Source organism: Pezoporus occidentalis, unplaced genomic scaffold (assembly GCF_034315485.1).
Source record: "Pezoporus occidentalis ecotype Australia unplaced genomic scaffold, CSIRO_AGI_Poc_V1 ctg23, whole genome shotgun sequence".
Taxonomy (NCBI): Eukaryota; Metazoa; Chordata; class Aves; order Psittaciformes; family Psittacidae; genus Pezoporus; species Pezoporus occidentalis.
Genome location: NW_026914180.1, coordinates 5,085,652 through 5,105,271, shown reverse-complemented (window position 1 = coordinate 5,105,271; position 19,620 = coordinate 5,085,652). Strand labels below are relative to the sequence as shown.

General features: G+C 39.0%; 1 protein-coding gene across 6 annotated transcripts in view; it reads right to left on the bottom strand.

Annotated features, from left to right (window-relative positions):
• The window catches only part of RBM33 (RNA binding motif protein 33), a 104,343-nt gene that overhangs the window by 41,322 nt on the left and 43,401 nt on the right, over positions 1 to 19,620 (bottom strand). For all 6 annotated transcript variants that reach the window (XM_062621465.1, XM_062621466.1, XM_062621468.1 and 3 more), the window contains exon 11: positions 98 to 257. In XM_062621465.1, the coding sequence (XP_062477449.1) occupies positions 98 to 257 (160 nt within the window). The remainder of the gene's footprint in view (positions 1 to 97; positions 258 to 19,620) is intronic.

The following is a 19,620-nucleotide window of genomic DNA, read 5'->3' as shown; positions in this document are numbered from 1 at the left end:
TTCAGGTTCTTCCAAACACTTCACATTGTATGATAAAATTTACACTGCATAGCCACTTTACAAAAAGTGGATTGTGTATGTTAATGGAAAGGCTTACCTGCTATGAAGAAAGGATCTCTTTCCTGAGGAGGTGGAGGAGGGAGTGGTGGTGGCGGTGGCGGTGGCCCTCTCCACTGGTCCTGGATTGGCAGCCTTGGGGCTTGGGAGAAGTTGGTGGGAACTGGTCCAGGCGTATGCTGCTGAAATTCTGGAGGGCCCTATTTTATAAGGCAGAGCTAAGATTAAGACTAACATCCAGGAATTTATCTATTGCTTGCTATAACTTCTCTTAAAAGTACAGTTGCTTTATGAATTATCTCCTATCATCTGCACAAACTGGCAGCCCTTAGTGAGTCATTCTTTCACAATGGAAGATCTATTAAACCAAAGTACAGTATCTTGAAATGAATTCACAATGCTTTAATAATCACTAGCACCGCAGGAATGCCATTTCTTCTCAAGCTTATTGCAATCCATGCAATTATTGACCTTCTTTGCCATTAATCCAAAAAAATCTGAATGTCTACTTTAGAAGACATTCCTGACATTTATCTTCTTAAACCATGATATTCTTTACCATCAATTCAGTACAACGTAAGCTATAGAAGTGAAGCAGCTTTACTTAAAAAAAAAGGAAAAAAAAAAAAGAGGGGTGGGGGAGGACAATTTATGGCATCCAGAAAATTAAAGAAAACATCTTTTAAAAATAAATGACAGTAGAGTCACACTCCCATCTATTCACAATGTACCATCTAAGGCATTAAAAGCAAGAGTACAAAATTATCTTTCATCCAGTAAGGTGGGTCTGTCTTTTTTATTCATTCAAATGTGAAATGAGCCTTTATATATTACAAAAACCAGGGTGGCAATCCAAAAGAATAACATTAATCCAAAAGCAGAATTTTGCTCAAGACACACTTGAGTCACACTATCATTTATATATAAGTTGATAAAATACGTTAGCAATGTCTGATAAATGGAAGAAGCTTTGCTTCACAAAAATTATTATATGCAGAAGTATTTCCTTATTATGATTAAAACAAATGACGAAAGTCATCTATGAACACCTTTGCTTTCCTCTTTTTACAGATTCTGCAATCAGTGGTGGCATCTGTTCCGTTTACATTTGATGCTCACCTTAAAGCTTTTCAAAACAGAATTCAGGTCAAACACTCCCTGCTAGACTGAAACACAGTCATCAGCAAAGGACCATACAACTACACTGCAGTGGCTTATAATCTGCTATACCAACAGTATGTGCAGTCTCACACTATCCTAGCTGTACTGCAAAAAATATGAGCAAAAGCAAGTCTTCACATAGCAAAAATAGCCATTTGCCCTGGAAAATGAAGTCTACTCACTACTGAAGTAGCACAAGACAGAGCTGCTTCACGTACTCCTACCAGCACAATACAAGTGGGATTTGCAAGGCCCAAGCCAGTAGCTGAGAGGCATTGGGGATCACAGCCATTATTAAATCTCTGGCCCTCTTTAAACTCCTAAACAGGGATATGTGAGATACTAAGACCTCTTACTTGGAAGCAAGACTGTGACTACTTATGTCATTATACAGCTATCACTTGTAAATACTTTTTCATTCCTAGAGATTAAAGGGTCTATATCCCGTCATCAGTGCTCCTAGTCAGCCAGTCTCCTCTGGGTTTTCATTTAGTGGAAAGACAGTATATTACACTCAAGCATGACAGTCCTCATAACATACATGTAGTTTGTAAGAGGAGCTGCTACACTTCTACAAGTGAACAGTTACCAACAGAAAATATTCTTTCTACCTTGGAAAAGACTAATGCCTTTGTATTTTCACAGGCTGTCTGCAAACAGCAGCAGCTGGAGGAAGAGCAAGCTATTTGGGATGGAAAAAGTGACATTTATTTGTCCCATCAAAATCCATTCAGGGTTAGCTGAACAAGGCTGCTCAGCTGCATTGCCCTTCCTCGTGTTGAGCTGGACAGCACTGACTGCCTGCCAAAAGAGCAACTGAACACAAACCTTCAGCATCCTGACCCTTTGCTCTTAAAATACAACTTTTAACATGACTGCATGGAGAAGCTGCCAGAGGTACTTTTTAACTAAGGTTAAATGCATTCCCTCATCTTGGAAGCCGTGGTGATAAAAGCCTATTTCTCAATGTACTGCTCTTACAGCCATGCTAGGGAATACACAGTGCTTCTGCAAGCTGCACAGCCTTGAGGGAGGCATCCCGCAAACCAACTGGTATTCAGCTATTTAGTTATTTGTTTATCAATGCATGAGGTCATTGCAACACAGGCAAGGGAAAACCAGTTCATCAGGGCAGTTTCACACAAGACAGTTTTTATCTTGTATCTTATTTACAGCACACAGTCACACGAACATGTCACACCTGGGGAGAGAAAACAGTCAGAACAGACAACCTGTTTTTTCCTATTTTTGGAGTGCTTGGCTTGGAAGCTCTGCAATTCTCCCTGTATTTTTCTCTAGACACAATATATACCTGTATGTATCTTAGCTCTTTCTAAAATAGACAGCAAAAAAACAAATTATGTGGAAACCTACCGTAACATGGGCTAATAAAACATACTTATCACATATTTGCCTTTTGAGCTGAAGAACTGGCAGCAGTAATGATATGGCTGGGCTTGCTTCCAAGCACCAAATGGCACTACAGCAACCACAGTCTCCTCTGCCTGCTTCTTCTTAACTCAATGTATTCTGCCCTGGTTGCGGTACCAGACCAGAGTCTCTCCTCTCGCTCTCAAATGTCAGTTTTAGTGCTAGGTTACAAAATACAGACTGAGGCTATGAAATAAGCAGGTATCTCTGCTTCTATGACCAAATTTGTAACACAGTATCAAGCATCTTCACAGTACCACAGTATGCTAGAGATTGGAAGGGACCTCAAAAGATCATCCAGTCCAATCCCCCTGCCGGAGCAGGAACACCTAGATAATGTTACACAGGAATGTGTCCAGACGGGTTTTGAATGTCTCCAGGGAAGGAGACTCCACAACCTCCCTGGGCAGCCTGTTCCAGTGTTCTGTCACCCTCACTGAGAAGAAGTTTCTTCTTAAGTTTAAGTGGAACCTCTTGTGTTCCAGTTTGTACCCCTTATCCCTTGTCCTATCATTGTTTGCCACTGAGTAGAGCCTGGCTCCATCCTCGTGACACTCCCCCTTTATATATTTACAGACACTTATAAGGTCACCCCTCAGTCTCCTCTTATCCAAACTATAGAGACCCAGCTCCCTCAGTCTTTCCTCATAAGGGAGATGCTCCACTCCCTTAATAATCTTCGTTGCCCTGCGCTGGACTCTCTCCAGCAGCTCCCTGTCCTTCTTGAACTGAGGGGCCCAGAACTGGACACAATATTCCAGATGGGGTCTCACCAGGGCAGAGTAGAGGGGAAGGAGGACCTCTCTCGACCTACTAACCACCCCCCTTCTAATACACCCCAGGATGCCATTGGCCTTCTTGGCCACAAGGGCACAGTGTTGGCTCATGGTCATCCTGTCGTCCACTAGGACCCCCCGGTCCCTCTCCCCTACACTGCTCTCTAACACGTCGTTCCCCAACCTATACTGGAACCTGGGGTTGTTCCTGCCCAGATGCAGGACTCTACACTTTCCCTTGTTATATTTCATCAAGTTATTCCCTGCCCAACTCTCCAGCCTGTCCAGGTCTCGCTGGATGGCAGCACAGCCTTCTGGCGTGTCAGCCACTCCTCCCAGCTTAGTGTCATCAGCAAACTTGCTGATAGTACACTCAATTCCCTCATCTACATCATTGATGAATATATTAAATAATACCGGTCCCAATACTGACCCTTGAGGCACTCCACTAGTTACAGGCCTCCAACTAGACTCCGCCCCATAGACTACAACTCTCTGGCTTCTCTCCTTCAGCCAGTTCACAGTCCACCTCACTACCCGATCATCCAGTCCACACTTCCTCAATTTAGCTGTGAGAGTCCACACTTCCTCAATTTAGCTGTGAGGATGCTGTGGGAGACTGTGTCAAATGCTTTGCTGAAGTCAAGGTAGACCAAATCCACCGCTCTGCCATCATCCATCCACCGTGTTATTTCCTCATAAAAGGCTAAGAGATTGGTCAAGCATCATTTCCCCTTGGTGAAGCCATGTTGACTGCCCCTCATAACCCTCTTATCCTTGATATGCCTTAAGATGGCACCAAGGATAAGGTGTTCCATCACCTTCCCAGGGATGGAGGTGAGGCTGACAGGTCTATAGTTACCCGGGTCCCCCTTCTTGCCCTTTTTGAAGACTGGAGTGACATTTGCTTTCCTCCAGTCCTCAGGCACCTCTCCTGTTTCCCAAGACTTGGTAAAGATGATGGAGAGTGGTCTAGCAATGACTTCCGCCAGTTCCCTCAGCACCCGCGGGTGCATCCTATCTGGACCCATGGATTTATGGATGTCCAGATTGCTCAACCAGTCTCTAACCATTCCTCATCGACTAAGGCAAACCGCTCCGTTGACCTGACTTCATCTAAGGTCTCAGGGGTACAGGGCTCTTCAGGACTGCCTGCAGCAGAGTAGACAGAGACAAAGAAGGCATTCAGTAACTCTGCCATCTCTGTATCTTCTGTCACCAGGGCATCCATCCCGTTCATCAGTGGGCCTACATTGCCTCTGGTGTTAGTTTTATCTGCCATGTATTTGAAAAAGCTCTTTTTGCTGTCCTTGACCCTTCTCGCCAGGTTTAATTCTAAGAAGGCCTTAGTCACCCTAGCTGCCTTCCTACATCCTCTAGCAGCAGCCTTACATTCCTCCCAAGTGGCCAGCCCCTCCTTCCATGACCTGTAAACTCTCCTCTTCCACTTGAGCATACCCAGCAATTCCCTATTTAGCCACGCAGGTCTCCTGGCCCTCTTCCTTGACTTCCAACGTATCGGGATGCTCTGATCTTGAGCTCGGAAAAAGCAATCCTTGAATGCCAACCAACTATCTTGGGCCCCTTTACCTTCAAACAGCCTTGCCCATGGGATTTCCCCTAGCAACTGCTTGAAAAGGCCAAAGTTTGCCCTGCTAAAGTCCAGGGTTGCAATTCTACTTGCTATTCTACTGGTCCTACCACACAAGATCCTGAATTCCACCATCTCGTGGTCGCTGCAACCAAGGCAGCCCTCAACCCTTACTGCTTATCTTCCCCAATATGAATTCTGTGTCCAATTAGCTTTACTGTTCTTTTGGTCCTGCTTTCTCTTCAGATACATTCTCGTACCCCCATTGCATCTTCTGCTTTGCTGTTGGTTCCTAACCCCAGCATGGATCCAGCTTTCCAGCTCCCTGACTCCATGCTGGCAGCCCTGTCTTGTGGCAGCCAGTCAGAAGCTCTTATTTGCCCCCAGCAGACCCTGCCATGTTTGCCTGTACACTTAGTCCAGGCAATTCCCACTCCTTTGCCTGTCAGGGAAGGAGTAAATGAGAGCACAGGTTGAAAAAGATCCTCTACTTATGTTTTAAATACATACTTCTTTGTACCAGCTTGCCCTCTCCTGCCAGCCCGTACCCTCATCATTATGCCCAGATCTACCTCATCCCAAAGCAGCAACGAATTGCAAATGCATGGAAAGTCCTGTTGAATTTCACACAGGTCTTCCATACCAAAACATCCCCAGTGCAGCCAAACTCAATTTTCTTCCTTGAAAACCTGGGCAATAATAAAATGTTTATAAATATTTTTCCATAATTTCAATCTTTGAATGAAACTATTTGGAAAATTTCAACCAAAGCAATTCAAATTGAGGCAGGCAACCAACATATCATCTTGGTTCAAGGCACAGAAGCCTGGTAGTACTACACACACTGGGAGCAGCTGTGTATTTCCCATCATAAGGAAACTTTAAACCCTTATGAAGTAAGCTTTAGTTAAGTTTTAGAACTGAATAACACAAGGGGGTTTTAGAGCTAAGAAAGGTCACACTTTAAAAAAAGTTATACTATAGTTTATTTACAAAAATATTCCAGAAGCCAATAACCAGAAAGATACTTTACTGCTACAAACATATGCAATACTGATTTCAAGCTCCCTTCAGTACCAAAGGTGTCCACCCAGCTAAATTTAAGCAACAAATATTTACTGTTTTCTAACCACTTTCAATAATTTTAAGACATACTAACAGTTATCCAACTGTTATCAAAAAATCCCAACAAATGCCTACCAAGATACACTGAGAAAACATCTTTTTTCCTCTAGTTTTATTAGTGGTGTTTTCATACAAGTATATCCCACAACACGTCTGGGTCAAAATAATTGAAACCAGTTCAACAAAATCAGAGTAAGATGGAATTATTTGATGTTTGGAACATTTCCTATTGACCTCTCTTTTTTCTATCCTTAAGAATTTGGGAGGTTGGATGGTTGGGGTGTGGGATTTTTTTCCACTTTTAAAGATTCCAGTTAAACTTTGTGGCTCAGAAGTTTTTAAAGATAGCAAATACTTTCCAATCCTAAAGCCAACCCCTCCTTCTCCATTTTGCATTAAAAGAACATGAAGATACTTTTTATATCCTGCAACAAACGTAAGTTGTCCCCCTCTGTCAGGATTCATTAGTGCCGAAACAATGACACTTCCCCGCCAGAAAGCTTACCCCATGCACAGGGTTGGGTTTTCTGAAATCAAAGTTTCAAAAAAGGCAAAACTATGAAAAGATGGCTGACATAAGTCACACCACAGTATGTGCATGCACAGTATATGCATGCTATACAGGAAATTGAGTACCACTAAGAAATGCCTACTGAACAGATTTTAACTTCATGTGTATGACATTTTGAAGAATTACTAAAATATGACTGATCACATTTCTTGGCTGATAACCACAGGCCCCTCATGCAAAATTAATTGCAAAGACATCTGTTATTTGCTGAAAAACGAATTACCAATATTTGCTAGTCTGAGTCTCTCAATTAGTTTGATCCTCTTCCTCCTAACATCTGTGAAAAAGACTGACCTCTGCTTTTTCCCCTACACCAACTTAGCTTCTGCTATCCCTAAAGAGTGAAATAAAATTTTGCCCTAAATTACAGTAACATGGGCAGGGAGAATCTTGTATTTTCAGATTTTTACATCGCTGAGATTTTTCTTCTGGAAAAAAGCTTTCAGGTCAATTCCAACAAGAAATTGATGGTGTGATGGATCAATTTCACACATTATATGTGAAACTTGAACTTTTAAAGTTCAACTACAGCTACTACTTCCAAAAAACACAAATTACTTTTTTTTTTTCCTAATTTGTAAGAAAATATGTAAACTATAGTGGATATTTTTCTAAGTTATGATGTGCTTGTCTGTTATTCTGAAATACCATTACATCTTTTTCTTTTTTTTCAATCCAGTTCAATAGGAACAATTCTACAACTTCATCTTTTACTAATGGTGAATTCCAACTTTCCTAAAGTTAGTACAAAGTAAAGGAACACTTCTCCACTACTTACCCTTTTTGAGGGTGGGTTTGGCTGTAGTTTTTTGGTTGTGGTTTTGTTCATTTTTTTTTTTTCCCTTAACAGTATTTAAACTATAATTCTAAGAGTGGATTATTTCCCCATTAGTGTTAAACTCTACATTCAGCAAGTATCTGGTGCTAATAACCCCCAAGTGCCCTCTGGTATTTTGCAGAAAAGACCACTCAGACCTATTTAACTTTAAAAATTAATGAAGAGCAGGTGCAAAACACAGTTTTCATAATGGTCTATTTTTGATAAAATAAGCATACTGTAACATAGATGCATAATAAATCTCTATATGCACAGTAGTTACTCCCATTTTTCACGGTTTTGCTATCCGGACAGTTTCAAATTACAACCAACTATTTAGTACACATGTCAATGAAGACTCCCTACAAAAAATAATTTTAACTATTACTTTACTGTTACTAAACCTTTTAGGAAACCTCTCTACTTACTAAATTTCAGTCTTCAAAATAACAAAAGAGAGAACTGAAAATTCATACTATCAGCTGAGGCTGACAGTTTCTACTTTTCAGTCAAACACGTGGGGAAAAGACAAAATATTTACATGCCTTTTCAGCAAGATTCCACAAGGCTGGTTCACGTTCATACAGAAATGGTTATAAAGATGGTGTTAACAAATGTCCGTATAAGAATGACCCAACAGAGCACTTCCTGGAGAGCACTTCTCCCCTTCTTGTCATTATTGGATCATATAGTACCATTATTATCTAAAATCATTAACATGGATTACCAGATTGATTACTTGGAAGGGCACCAAACTGCAAGACTTCTAAAATGGAGTTTTTAGCTAGATTTAAAGCTTGCTGCACAAAGAGGACAGAATAAGGAAACAGAGGAACACTTGAAGCAGATGTACCAGTCATGCCACAGTCTGGCCTTGAAGTCCTTAACCAATCAACAGGTTCCCCTTAACAAAACTGCAACCACTTCAGCACTGTAATTTCTTCTAAACCACTACCTGTAGCCCTGGTGTTAACCATTTTGAAGACCTGAGAGACCAACTGTCATTTTGGAAAGCCAGAGGGCTGTTGAACAGCCTCTCGGCAAGGCTTTGTGGGCCACAAGGGAACCCAGCCCTGGCCATTTTCTCTTTTCTGTGAAAACCAAAATAAGCCCATGCCTTAACACTGAAAGCAGGGTACTAAAGATTTTTCTTAAGCTACCAAAGAAAGCAAATTTTGGTCTGTACTTTTCCCTGATTTTTAGGAGTGTGCTGAACTCTATCATTTAATTTATCTTCACGCAATTTTACTTCAAAAATTCTTATGTACCATCTTCCTTTAAATACAAGAACTAAGGTCTAGAAAGAAATTACACTGGAAATAGGGTTCTGTGTAGATTTCCAAAGAGACCACAATCCCAGGCATTTTAGAAATACTTCAAAGGTGAAGATAACAGCACACTGAAGTGCTACTGACAGGTATTTTATTGTCTTAAATTTTTAATTTTCTGAAGTTTACTCTGACAAAGAAAAATAAATGTACCCACCCTTCCTCCTCCACACAGTGTAATTTATAGCTCTGATATTATATAAAAATGTCAATTCTGCATGCCTGCGGGTTGTACAATTTCCCCTTTTACTAACTCTCATTATTTAATATAGCTAAGGCATAACTTACACCTTATCAATCACTTTTGGAAAAAAAAATGCAATGCAATAGTGTGTCTACAATTCATCAGAATTGTGAATAGCTCATTGAACATGACTTTCACACACTGGCAATCCCACCTTCTGAAAGAACACGAGATAAGGTTACTTTAATCCTTTCAAAGAACTGCACTCTTCTGCCTTCCTTTTATCCCTTTAAATATCCTTCCTAGTTAAGAAATTAACATTCTCTCTCATACAATTCTCACACAAATTGTACTTTTACTTTTCTGCATCTCTTGTTAATTACATGATGTTATCTCCAGTAATCTATTCATGAAGTACAGATAACTTTAGTTACCAATAAAAGGGAAAACTTAGCATAAATTGCTTAGCACAAAGTTAATCTTATAAAGCAAGGAATAAAGAGGATCTAACAGCTATTATATGACTTATCAGCTTCTCTAAAAGGGTCACTCTACTTTTTTTTTCATGAGACTAATTAAATACCTTAACAATGTCATTGAAACTTCATGAATCTTTCAATAAAATACACCCTGCCTCTACAACATGTTTTCATTTATTAAGCTCACTTAAAATGCAAAGAGCTAGGAGAACCCCATTGACAGTTGAGCAGGGCCACTCAGTTAATTCTTCTTATATGGTTTAAATGCAAAGAATAATGACCACTATAACCTATAAAACTATAGCCATCTGTCACAAGATGTTAATCCTCTTATTTCAGCAGCTACTAGACTTTACGAAAGGCTTTCTTACAATGCCTACCTTCCACTGCAAGGAATTGACTTTTCATCTGCTTGTGTAGTAAGCCCTGCTTCATACATCATGGATGTATCAAAAATTTTCAGGTAGAAATGTATGAATCTTACAAACATGGCTCTTCATAGTATTCCCATTTATTGTGTACAACATACAGAAAGGAAATGATATACTGAAATTTTATAGTAAAACTTTATTTGATATTTCCTTAATTACAGTTTAAATGACTCAGCTGTGTCACACAGATCCCTGTGATAGTCAGGTAATTCCATCAAAGTAAACAAGCACCATGATTTTTCTAATGGATTTAGTATTATAAGAAAACCTTATATAAAAACTCATGCCTTAAATACATTTCAATCAAGGACAAAACTTAAAAGTCCAGAGTAATCATAAAGCTCAAGATAGCAACTGTGTACTACCCATACACGATTCTTTTCAAAGCTTCTGGAATATATCTTTTGAGGGGGAAAGTGTAAGCAGACAGTTAAATGCTGGTTCAAGTATGTGGGCTGCCCAGATCCTAGTATTATGGGCAGGCTGAGTTCGAGAAATAATGGGTCGATCTTTTCCCCAGCTGAGCTGAGATTTTTTTATATTAAAATGTACCACATAACTGGGACAAGCTTCTCTTTGATACTACACAGCTCCAAAAGATAAGAAATGTGTTAGGAGGTTTAGGCCTCCTGACAAGTCCAAGTCATCAGTTAGAGAAGTCACCAGTGCCTGACTTCACTGTTTAAGGTCCCAAAATAGAATTCAGTCACCATGGAAAACCATTACAAGCAAAGAGATAGGCATGGAATCCCTCATTATTTAAGCCAAGTCATGATCAAATAGCTAAAATAAGAACACAGGCAATACAAAAAAAGAAAGATACTCCAACCATACTAATACAATCCCAAACAGTTCACGAAACTAAAGCTGAAAATCAGATTCATTGTATATTAAAAATATCACTTTCCAGCAAGTTTCAGGGCATCCTCCCCTACTACATCAAGCAGGGACATACTTATGTTGCAAATAGAGACAAAAACACTCCCAACCTCAGTGTATTTCTGTAAGAGAAACGATAAAGCAATACAGCCCACAAGCAACCAGCTCTTCATGGGTGGACCTTCTGAACCTCCATTTGTTTTGCCATCAAGGTATGTATGTTAGAAAAGGCAAATCTGCAGGACATGCGATCCCAATGAAGAACAATTCTCAGGAAACACTCCTAAATGAAATGCAGGCATAGGAAAAGTATCCCAACTCTAGCTTTAAATTCCTAACACTGCTGATGCGCAGAAAAACCATGCTCTAATCCATCTGTTTTGTATGGATGAAGAAAGGGTGTCTCTAAGCCAGCAGAGCTGCCTCTCCCCAGCCACAGTAAGAAACTGTGTGACAGACAAGTTGTAGCAGGCTGCACTTCTTCAATAAACCCAGCCCCTTCAGATTAGAGCATAAACCTAAGTAATTTCCTCAACAGGTGTTTTGAACTAATTCATCTGGAAGATTCAATTTCACTTTAGTTTACAATCCTCTTAAGGGGTGTGGTGTTATTTCTGTTTGGCACCCTCTAACTTTTTAACATTAAATACAATACAAACAGAACTTGGAGATAGTGCAAGGGATATTAGTGCCATTTAGAATTATGAACTTTCCCTTGAAATAACAAATTCATACTCATTTTACCTACAAACAAAATCCTTCTGTGTATTTTTTGTTCTGAAAGCCAACAGTTTCAGGAACGTGACAAAAATTAGGGACCCAAAAGTTCTGGACCTCCTCTGCTTTCAGAACTAGTGAGATAAAATAACTAAGAAGATTCACACGTTTTCCTTGGACCTATCCCAAACTACTCCATGGAAGTATTACTGGAGGTCTTGGGGACGATGTTTCTCCCTTCAACAAAAAAAATGCTCAGGTTGCTATAAAAACATCAAGAAGCAGCTAGCTTTAAAGAAAATAAATATTAGAATTTGCAAACACACTGTTGCGAGGACTTTCCAGATCCAGAGCTCCCACTGCGTCTACAGGTACTACTCGGATGTTGTACATGAAGGCCTAGGCAGTTTTTGCCTTCTGGAAAGGCAACCCCATACAGTCAGCCACTAACATCCCTCTAAACTACCATATTTTACCGTAAACAGTAGTATATGACTGGTTTATAATGAACTAAGCTTTTTTCTTTCCACATTCTAAACAATTAGCAGGAACTGAAGGTGCAGATTGAATAAATACCAGTTTATAGATTTATAATTTTTGTACTGTGATGACACTAATGCACCGAATTATCTTTTAAAAGGACATTTTTCTCAACTCAGTTAAAATAGCTTAGAAGAACTACACTGCAGGACTCTAATAATAAATATATTTTAGCTCTTCATTCAGTGTTTAAGCACTAGATTACTCTTACTGCATTGTAGTAGGATGTCAACCGCATATTTTAACTGGATTTCTGTATGAATCCTGATTTCTGTGAAACATCTCTAATAGTGCCTAATTCATGGCTACATAGCTATATGCACAGTACTTTTTCCTCAATAAAAATTTGTGTTTGCTTGCAAGGCTTAAAAAAATTTTCATATTTCATTCATACAAATATATCAAAACTGATGTACATACCCATATATGTAAAAAGATATCTCAGTTTTTTTACTGTGAGGGTGCCTGAGACTGGGACAATCTCCCAGGCAGGTTGTAGAGTCTCCAACCTTGAGACGGTCAAAACCAACATGGACAGAGTCTTGAGCAGCTGGCCCTGGGTGGCCCTGTTAGAGCAGGGGTTGGACCATATGACCTCCAGAGGTCCCTGCCAACCTCAGCCATTCTGTGATTCTGTACCTATCAGGTACTAAAGCTGAGATTTAAAAACATCTAGCACTGCTGACACAGGAAAAAAAATTAATTCTACAACACTAGTTTTCTTGGCAGTGCTAAATAGCAGTCGCTTAACACAAAGGTAAATTACAGTAACTATAAAAGTCTTCCATTTGATTTTAACACCTATGGAGCATGTGTACAGGGGGGAGCTAGTTAAAGGGTTCCTGCATTTAGAAATCATCTATTTCTCTCTTATTTAATAGCTGTTACCATCATGTTTTGCTGCTGCCGCTCCTCCTGCAGATGGGAATTCACTGATATGATTAAATTTGATGGTATGATAATGTATGGTAATCGTGATTAATCAGAAGCCCACTAGCAAATGGAGGATGTTGGGTATTATGTCACCTGCATTTTAAACTGCATTCCCTCTATGCCAGCCTGACAATACTTGACAGCTGGTGGGATCTCATGCTGCATCTGCTTGCTACTACTTATAGATCTGATAAGAGAAAGTGCCTATCATTCCTTCACTATCTTAAGTGCTGTAATTATACAGCTTTGCAGTCAAGTTGTGAAAACAGTGTTAAAAACAAAGCTTTTTGCTAGCTGCTGAACAAGCTCAGTCTCACATCTGCAAGGGCTATAATCTGAAAGAAATGTAATTTGATGCAGCAGTCTCATTCAAACATGATTTGCATGAAATGCTGTGTAAAGCAGCATCCAAGAAATGTCAATCAACACCACCTGATACCATGTATCCTGTTAAACGAAAACAAAACGCTTTCTACACTACCTGTGATCTGCCACTGCTACACAGTAATAGAGTGAAAATTTCATTTATTCTTACTCATTATAGTAAAGCCATAACTAAAGCAGAATAATTGTGAGGAAGTAGGAAAATAATTTTCACAAGTGGCTTCTTATTTCCATTAACAGTTTGTCTCCTACATACATACTGTTGCAAACACGTACTAGTTACTAAATACCATTACTTACTTAATGCCAGTTTTAAATGATTGACTGTACTCAGATGCAGGACTGTTTAAGTTGTCCTTACTGTAAGTACTGGAGAATATGAGCCATGATCTTAGTAGCAGCTGGCAAAACCTTGATTCGTATGTGGCAACGCATGGCCAAATTTGAAACAACAGGAGTGAAGGGCTACCTGCACTTCCCACAACAAACAGAAAGCACTACTACAAGGAGGTTTGTTTTAAAAAGCACCACAGCTACATACTGCAAGAGGTGTTTAAAGGCATACTAACAGACCCAAGAGCACTAATATCCATTAAACTGACCCAAGTTTGCTACCATGGTGTTGTAGGCTTATTCAAGTCAGTCCCAGGACCGCTCTGGGGAAATAAACTATGCTGAAGTACCTTTTATAATGAATTTGTATAGCACTAACATCTTGTTTGTCTAAAAGAAATGTACCAAACAAGCAGCAATGAAGAACGGCAATCTCTTTTGAGCAACAACTTGAGCACATACTTAAAAACCTCTCAAAGATTAAAAGCCTAAAGAAGCATTTAAAAATAGTGTTTGAATTACAAATAACACTAGAAAGCTTAGAATTCAACAAAATAGGGTTTTCAGAAATGGTGGGGAAAAAATTAATCAAAACTAATCAACTGCCTCTGACAGCATTCATTTAAGACAGTACCTCATGTCCTGGAGAAGCTGAATGAGAATATACAGGAAGTTTATATAAGATTTCTACAGTTAAAAGGAAAAAAAAAATCCACAAGTATTCTTTGGGATAAAGATTATTTTGAAAAGAAATTGTAAGGTAAGTGCTAAAACCAAATGATGTCAGAATCCCCTAGGAACTGAAAAGACATACAGCGGAGAATATTCACAAGGGCCTGAGGACAAGTCACTCTATTGAAGTCTTTTATTTTTCAATACTGAATAAAACATTAAGTTATACAATTCAACTTTTTCAGACTTAAATTCAACGGTTACCTAAAAGACATCCAGCGCACTAAGGTGTCCTATCAAAAGATAAAAGCTTTGTTCATTAAAAAACGTCAAAGCCTTCCTGGCATAAATTAGTCAGGCAGACACTAGTGCCACTTCATCTTGTGCTCCGTATCACTTCAGACTATTCTTACTCCAGTTCTGAAACTCAAGTTGATTTAAGTTCATAAAATGTATCTGTGGGTTGGACATGTGCCCAGCTCACACCACACCTAGGGTATCAGATTAAGAACAGTGGCAGAACTGGCATCACAAAATCACAGGATGGATTAGGTTGGAAGTAACCTTAAAGATCACTTAGTCACATCCCCCTGCCATGGGCAGGGACACCTTCAATTAGACCAGACTGCTCAAAGCCCTATCCAACCTGGCCTTGAACACTGCCTGGGATGGGGTAGCCGCAACTTCTCAGGGCAACCTGTGCCAAGTGTCTCAGCACCTTGATAGCAAGAGTTTTTTCCTAATGTCTAATCTAAATCACCCCCCCTGCCAGTTTAAAGCCATTACCCCTTGACCTGTCACTGCAAGCCCTTGTAAAAAGTCCCTCTCTGCTTGTCCAGTCAGCCCCTTTAAGTACTGGAAGCTTCTCTAAGGTCTCCCCAGAGCCTTCTCTTCCCCAGTCTGAACAACTCCAGCTCTCCCATAGGAGAGGTGCTCCAAACCTTAAGAGCATCTTCATGGCCTTCTATGGACTTGTTCCAACTTTGAGAATTCTCCTGGCAAAAGGCATACAGCTGCATTAACCGGCTCTGCTCCCTTTGCAGTGGTTTCAGAGAAGGATCCAAGACAGAGACAGGGGGGAAATGGCCTCAGACCCAAGGAAATACTCTACTTTGAGCCATGAGGCAGGTTCCCCCCAATTTACTCTTCACTCTAAATGCCACACTCCAACCACAAATGTGGATGGTAGGGATATCCCACAATTTCTGGCTGAAGAATGTTATCAGTGAAAACATCTTCCCTCTTCTGACACGCTTTGTCCCATGGCAGGCATGACAACAGTCACTACACTTTTTATCTCTATCTCTAAAATGCACACACATGCCACACAGTTATTACTTCAGTGTTCATTAATTTAATGATGTCTGAAGTAAAAGGTCTTTACAAATATTTCTTCAGGCAAATGCTGAAATATTTCAGGCACAGAATGTGCTGTGGACTCACATAAGGGATGAAAAGACGTGGACCATCAACAGCTCCCACTTTTGTATTTAGTAATGATCTGGCCTCTGTAACAGTTGATTAGCAGCAGCTTACATGTAATTGTTTAGAAACACCTTTTACATTTTCTACTGATTTTCTTCTTCCCTTGTTTTACCCCACCTTTCTTCACAGAACTTTTAAACTACTCTCTTAACAGGAGTTAAAAGAAAAATTAGCCAAGATAACAAACACTGGAGGACAGGAACCACAACTGTCCCTCTTGTGTAACAAGAAAAACCACAGGCTCCTGCAGACAGGCATCTGCAGGAATTACTAATGTGGTCAGAAAACATGCAAAAAGTTCAGGAGACTCATACATACACATAGTCTCTGAATAAACTATTCCATCACCTTCCTTGAAATGGATCAGTCCCCATAGCAGACTGTTATTTGTGAAATTCCAACTGTGACACTAAGACAGGATCTTGGAAAAAGACATCTTAACCACTTTAAAGCAAAGGTAGATGATAAAGCAAGACCTTCAGAAGGACTCTGACAGAGGCTAGCTTAATCTGTTCTTTAAACAATTTAAAGAAAACACGTGCTTGGCACTTGCACAGCTCCGCATTAATTCAAATACCTCAAAAAATATTAGCATTGACTACGCTTGAAGATTGGATTACTATCAACCACAGCCACCTAAAGAGAACTGTGCAATTCAGACAAGCATAGAAGCCTTCACAGAACTCTAATCTAATTCTGAGTTACCACAGGTTCACCACATTTCTCAGCTGTAACATGCTCAGATTCACCACTTACTCAGTTTTAGTTGGCTGAACATATCTCTCAAACATCACTCACATAAGTCACCTTTGAACGCTTATGAGTAACAGAGAAAGCTTCCTCATTTGTTTCAAGATTATTGTAAATGTTAAAATAACTCTAAGTAGGGAATACAGATTTATCCCATTGTGTCCTTTCTAGTAATTCCTCTCTAAACATTTCAGGAGTTAAGCTCTAAAATAAGAAATAGCTTAACAATGAGCCCTATCCTGAAATATTAAAATTTAGATTCAAAGTGAAGCAAGTTTAATCAGTCCCAACTCAAAGCAGGTTCAATCCTGATCAACATTACCCTGATTTAATACTACATTATTTCCTATGATTTAGAACTCATACCAATATGCTAACATGTTCATTACAACTTTCCCCACCTCCTCAATTACATCCTTCTGCAGAAGGTTGTAAGAAATTAATCATTACGTGGTTACAAGTCTCTTGATTAGCCCCAAATTAATAATACCTGGTTTCCAATGGATTTATGACTTGCAATTGATTAGCTCTGATAGAAGTTCTTCCCATGTTCAGAGCACACATAGGCTCTCTGTGTTGAGAAGTTTCTCTGCTAGGTAAGATAGGAACTTAAGAGGCATTTCTTTCTTCAGTTAGGGCACTAGTCACTTTTAGGTCTCTCCCCTGCAAGATGTTTATTACCTTTAATATTTCCAACTCTGCCACATTCAATCAAAATAAACCATCCAGCTCGAAGTTAAAGGGGAAAGCAGGCTACAAACTTTTAATTCTAACCCCAAAGTGGTTTTTTTTGGAAACTAAGCAATCAGAAACTGCAATTCAATATTATCCTGTGATTAGGCAATCCTAAAACCAAGAGCAAATTCAAGTTATTACATATCCAGAGATTCTTCCTACAATCAGCAAAAGGATGAGTGAACTACAGTCTGGAATACTTCTTTGATCTTTTCAAATGGCTTGTCAAAGTTGTCTTAAGCATTGCTATGAGTCAACGTTTATACATAAACAAGTGCATTATAATAGCACAAAGGCATCTGACATGTAACAGAGCAAAAAAGGTAGTTCTGCGATAAAACATTCCTCAGAAAGCAAATTTGTCTTCAGCTCAAGAGCTAACATACTACATTTAATAAAACAAACATGAGATATGTACACAGTGACACTTAATTCCTAATCCTAATATGACTGATAACCTATGCAAAATTTATAAAGTACTTCCTAAGGGAAGTACCCATTTCATAACTCGTGAGCCATGGAAAGATTAAGTAACTTTCTCAGGGTCATACAGGAGGCTACCAGCTGAATTAGGGTAAATAATTAAAAAAAAAAACCACACAAACAAAAAAACCAAGCAAACAAAAAAAAACAAACAAAAACACCCACCCAAACCCCCCCAAAAAACCAAACTCAGGTCAAGCAAATCCCTATACTGAATCTTCTTACTTAAGATAGCCCTTCTCCTCTTCATTGGAAAAGAATTACACTGATTCACTCTCTCCTAGTGCGCTGCTCACATGAAAAGGCAGCAAGCAGTCAACTATTTTCCTTCAGGCAAAAAGAGTGAGTCCTACCAAAAATATTCAGTCAATTTGATTCCCTTTTTAACACTGTTGCACACTAGATTAGCAAGGTTTACAGTACTTCTCAACTTGCAAACCCAAAAGTGAACATAATTAAAATCTCATTTCACAGTCAATTTAAAAAAAAAAAAAAAATCCAATTTTTCTACATTGCTGTAAACACACTTCAAAGATGTCAGTCACAATGCCTTTACAGATAGTTCTTGTCCCCCAATTTCTTTTCTATCCCAAATTGTGTTTATTGGCAATGCAACTTAGTGTTAAAGGAAAACAAATGCAAGACACTCATTTGCATAAAAACCAATCAAAATTACTTTCAAAATGCTAATAAGGTCTCCACATAATACTAAAGGCTGCTGAAGAAAATAATTTCTTCTGAAAACCACAGTATCTTTAAACACGAAAATATCTATGGTTAAATTCTGACGATAAAATTATATAACATGAATTTCCCAAATGTAACTGTGGTTTTAATGTTTCATCATTTTACACTTCCCAAAGGAAACATGGCAAAAACTCAGTTACTATACAAAATAAAGACATCACAATTCTTCACCTAGATGTCCTGTACAAAATATACTCAGTGTCATAAAAAAAACAGGTATGCAACATGGCAATCAAAAGTCACAGGTTTCTGAAACCTGCTTCTTTCAAATACATCTGATCTCTATCGAAGTAATTTACCGTGTAATACTACACAGATGCTCGCAAACATCTACTTTCCGCCTTTAACACTGCACACGTTAACAGAGGGTAATTTTTGTGTGCTTTATGTAGTTGGGAAACACAATATATGGGTCTTTGAATATTTAAGGTGATACTGCACAAACTATTTTTTTCTTTTGCTTATTTTGATACTCTGCAAACCCCCCAACCTAAAAATTCAGGCCAAGAAAGCTGAAATGGCAAGAAAAGGTCTAGCACCATCTACAGAGCTAAAAAAAATTACCAAGTGAAATCAGCCCACTGAAGCAGCTTAGTCCCTTGTTTGTTTTAGAAGTCAGAAACATAAGAGAAAGCAAGGTCATGCAACGCCATTCCCATTTTTATGTAAAAAAACATGAGGGCATTAAAATGCCTGAAGAGACAATAAAAATGACTGCTGATTTTTACAATAAATGTATATTACTGCTTTTTAAGCTTAGGGATTATTAGCCTTTTATTATATCAAATAAAATAAGGATTCCATTTTCACATAAAGAGTCAAGTAATAAAACGAAGCCAATATTCCTTAAGACAAGACGCATTCATGCCTCTCCCACTGGAGAGAGTAGTTCAACAATTTTACAGTTAAACAGAATTAATTCTGCTCTCAAAAATCCATTGACCTTAAGCTTTTAACAAACATTTTGAACTGCAGAGTGTATTGTCAATATTTACAAATCCTTAAAATTAT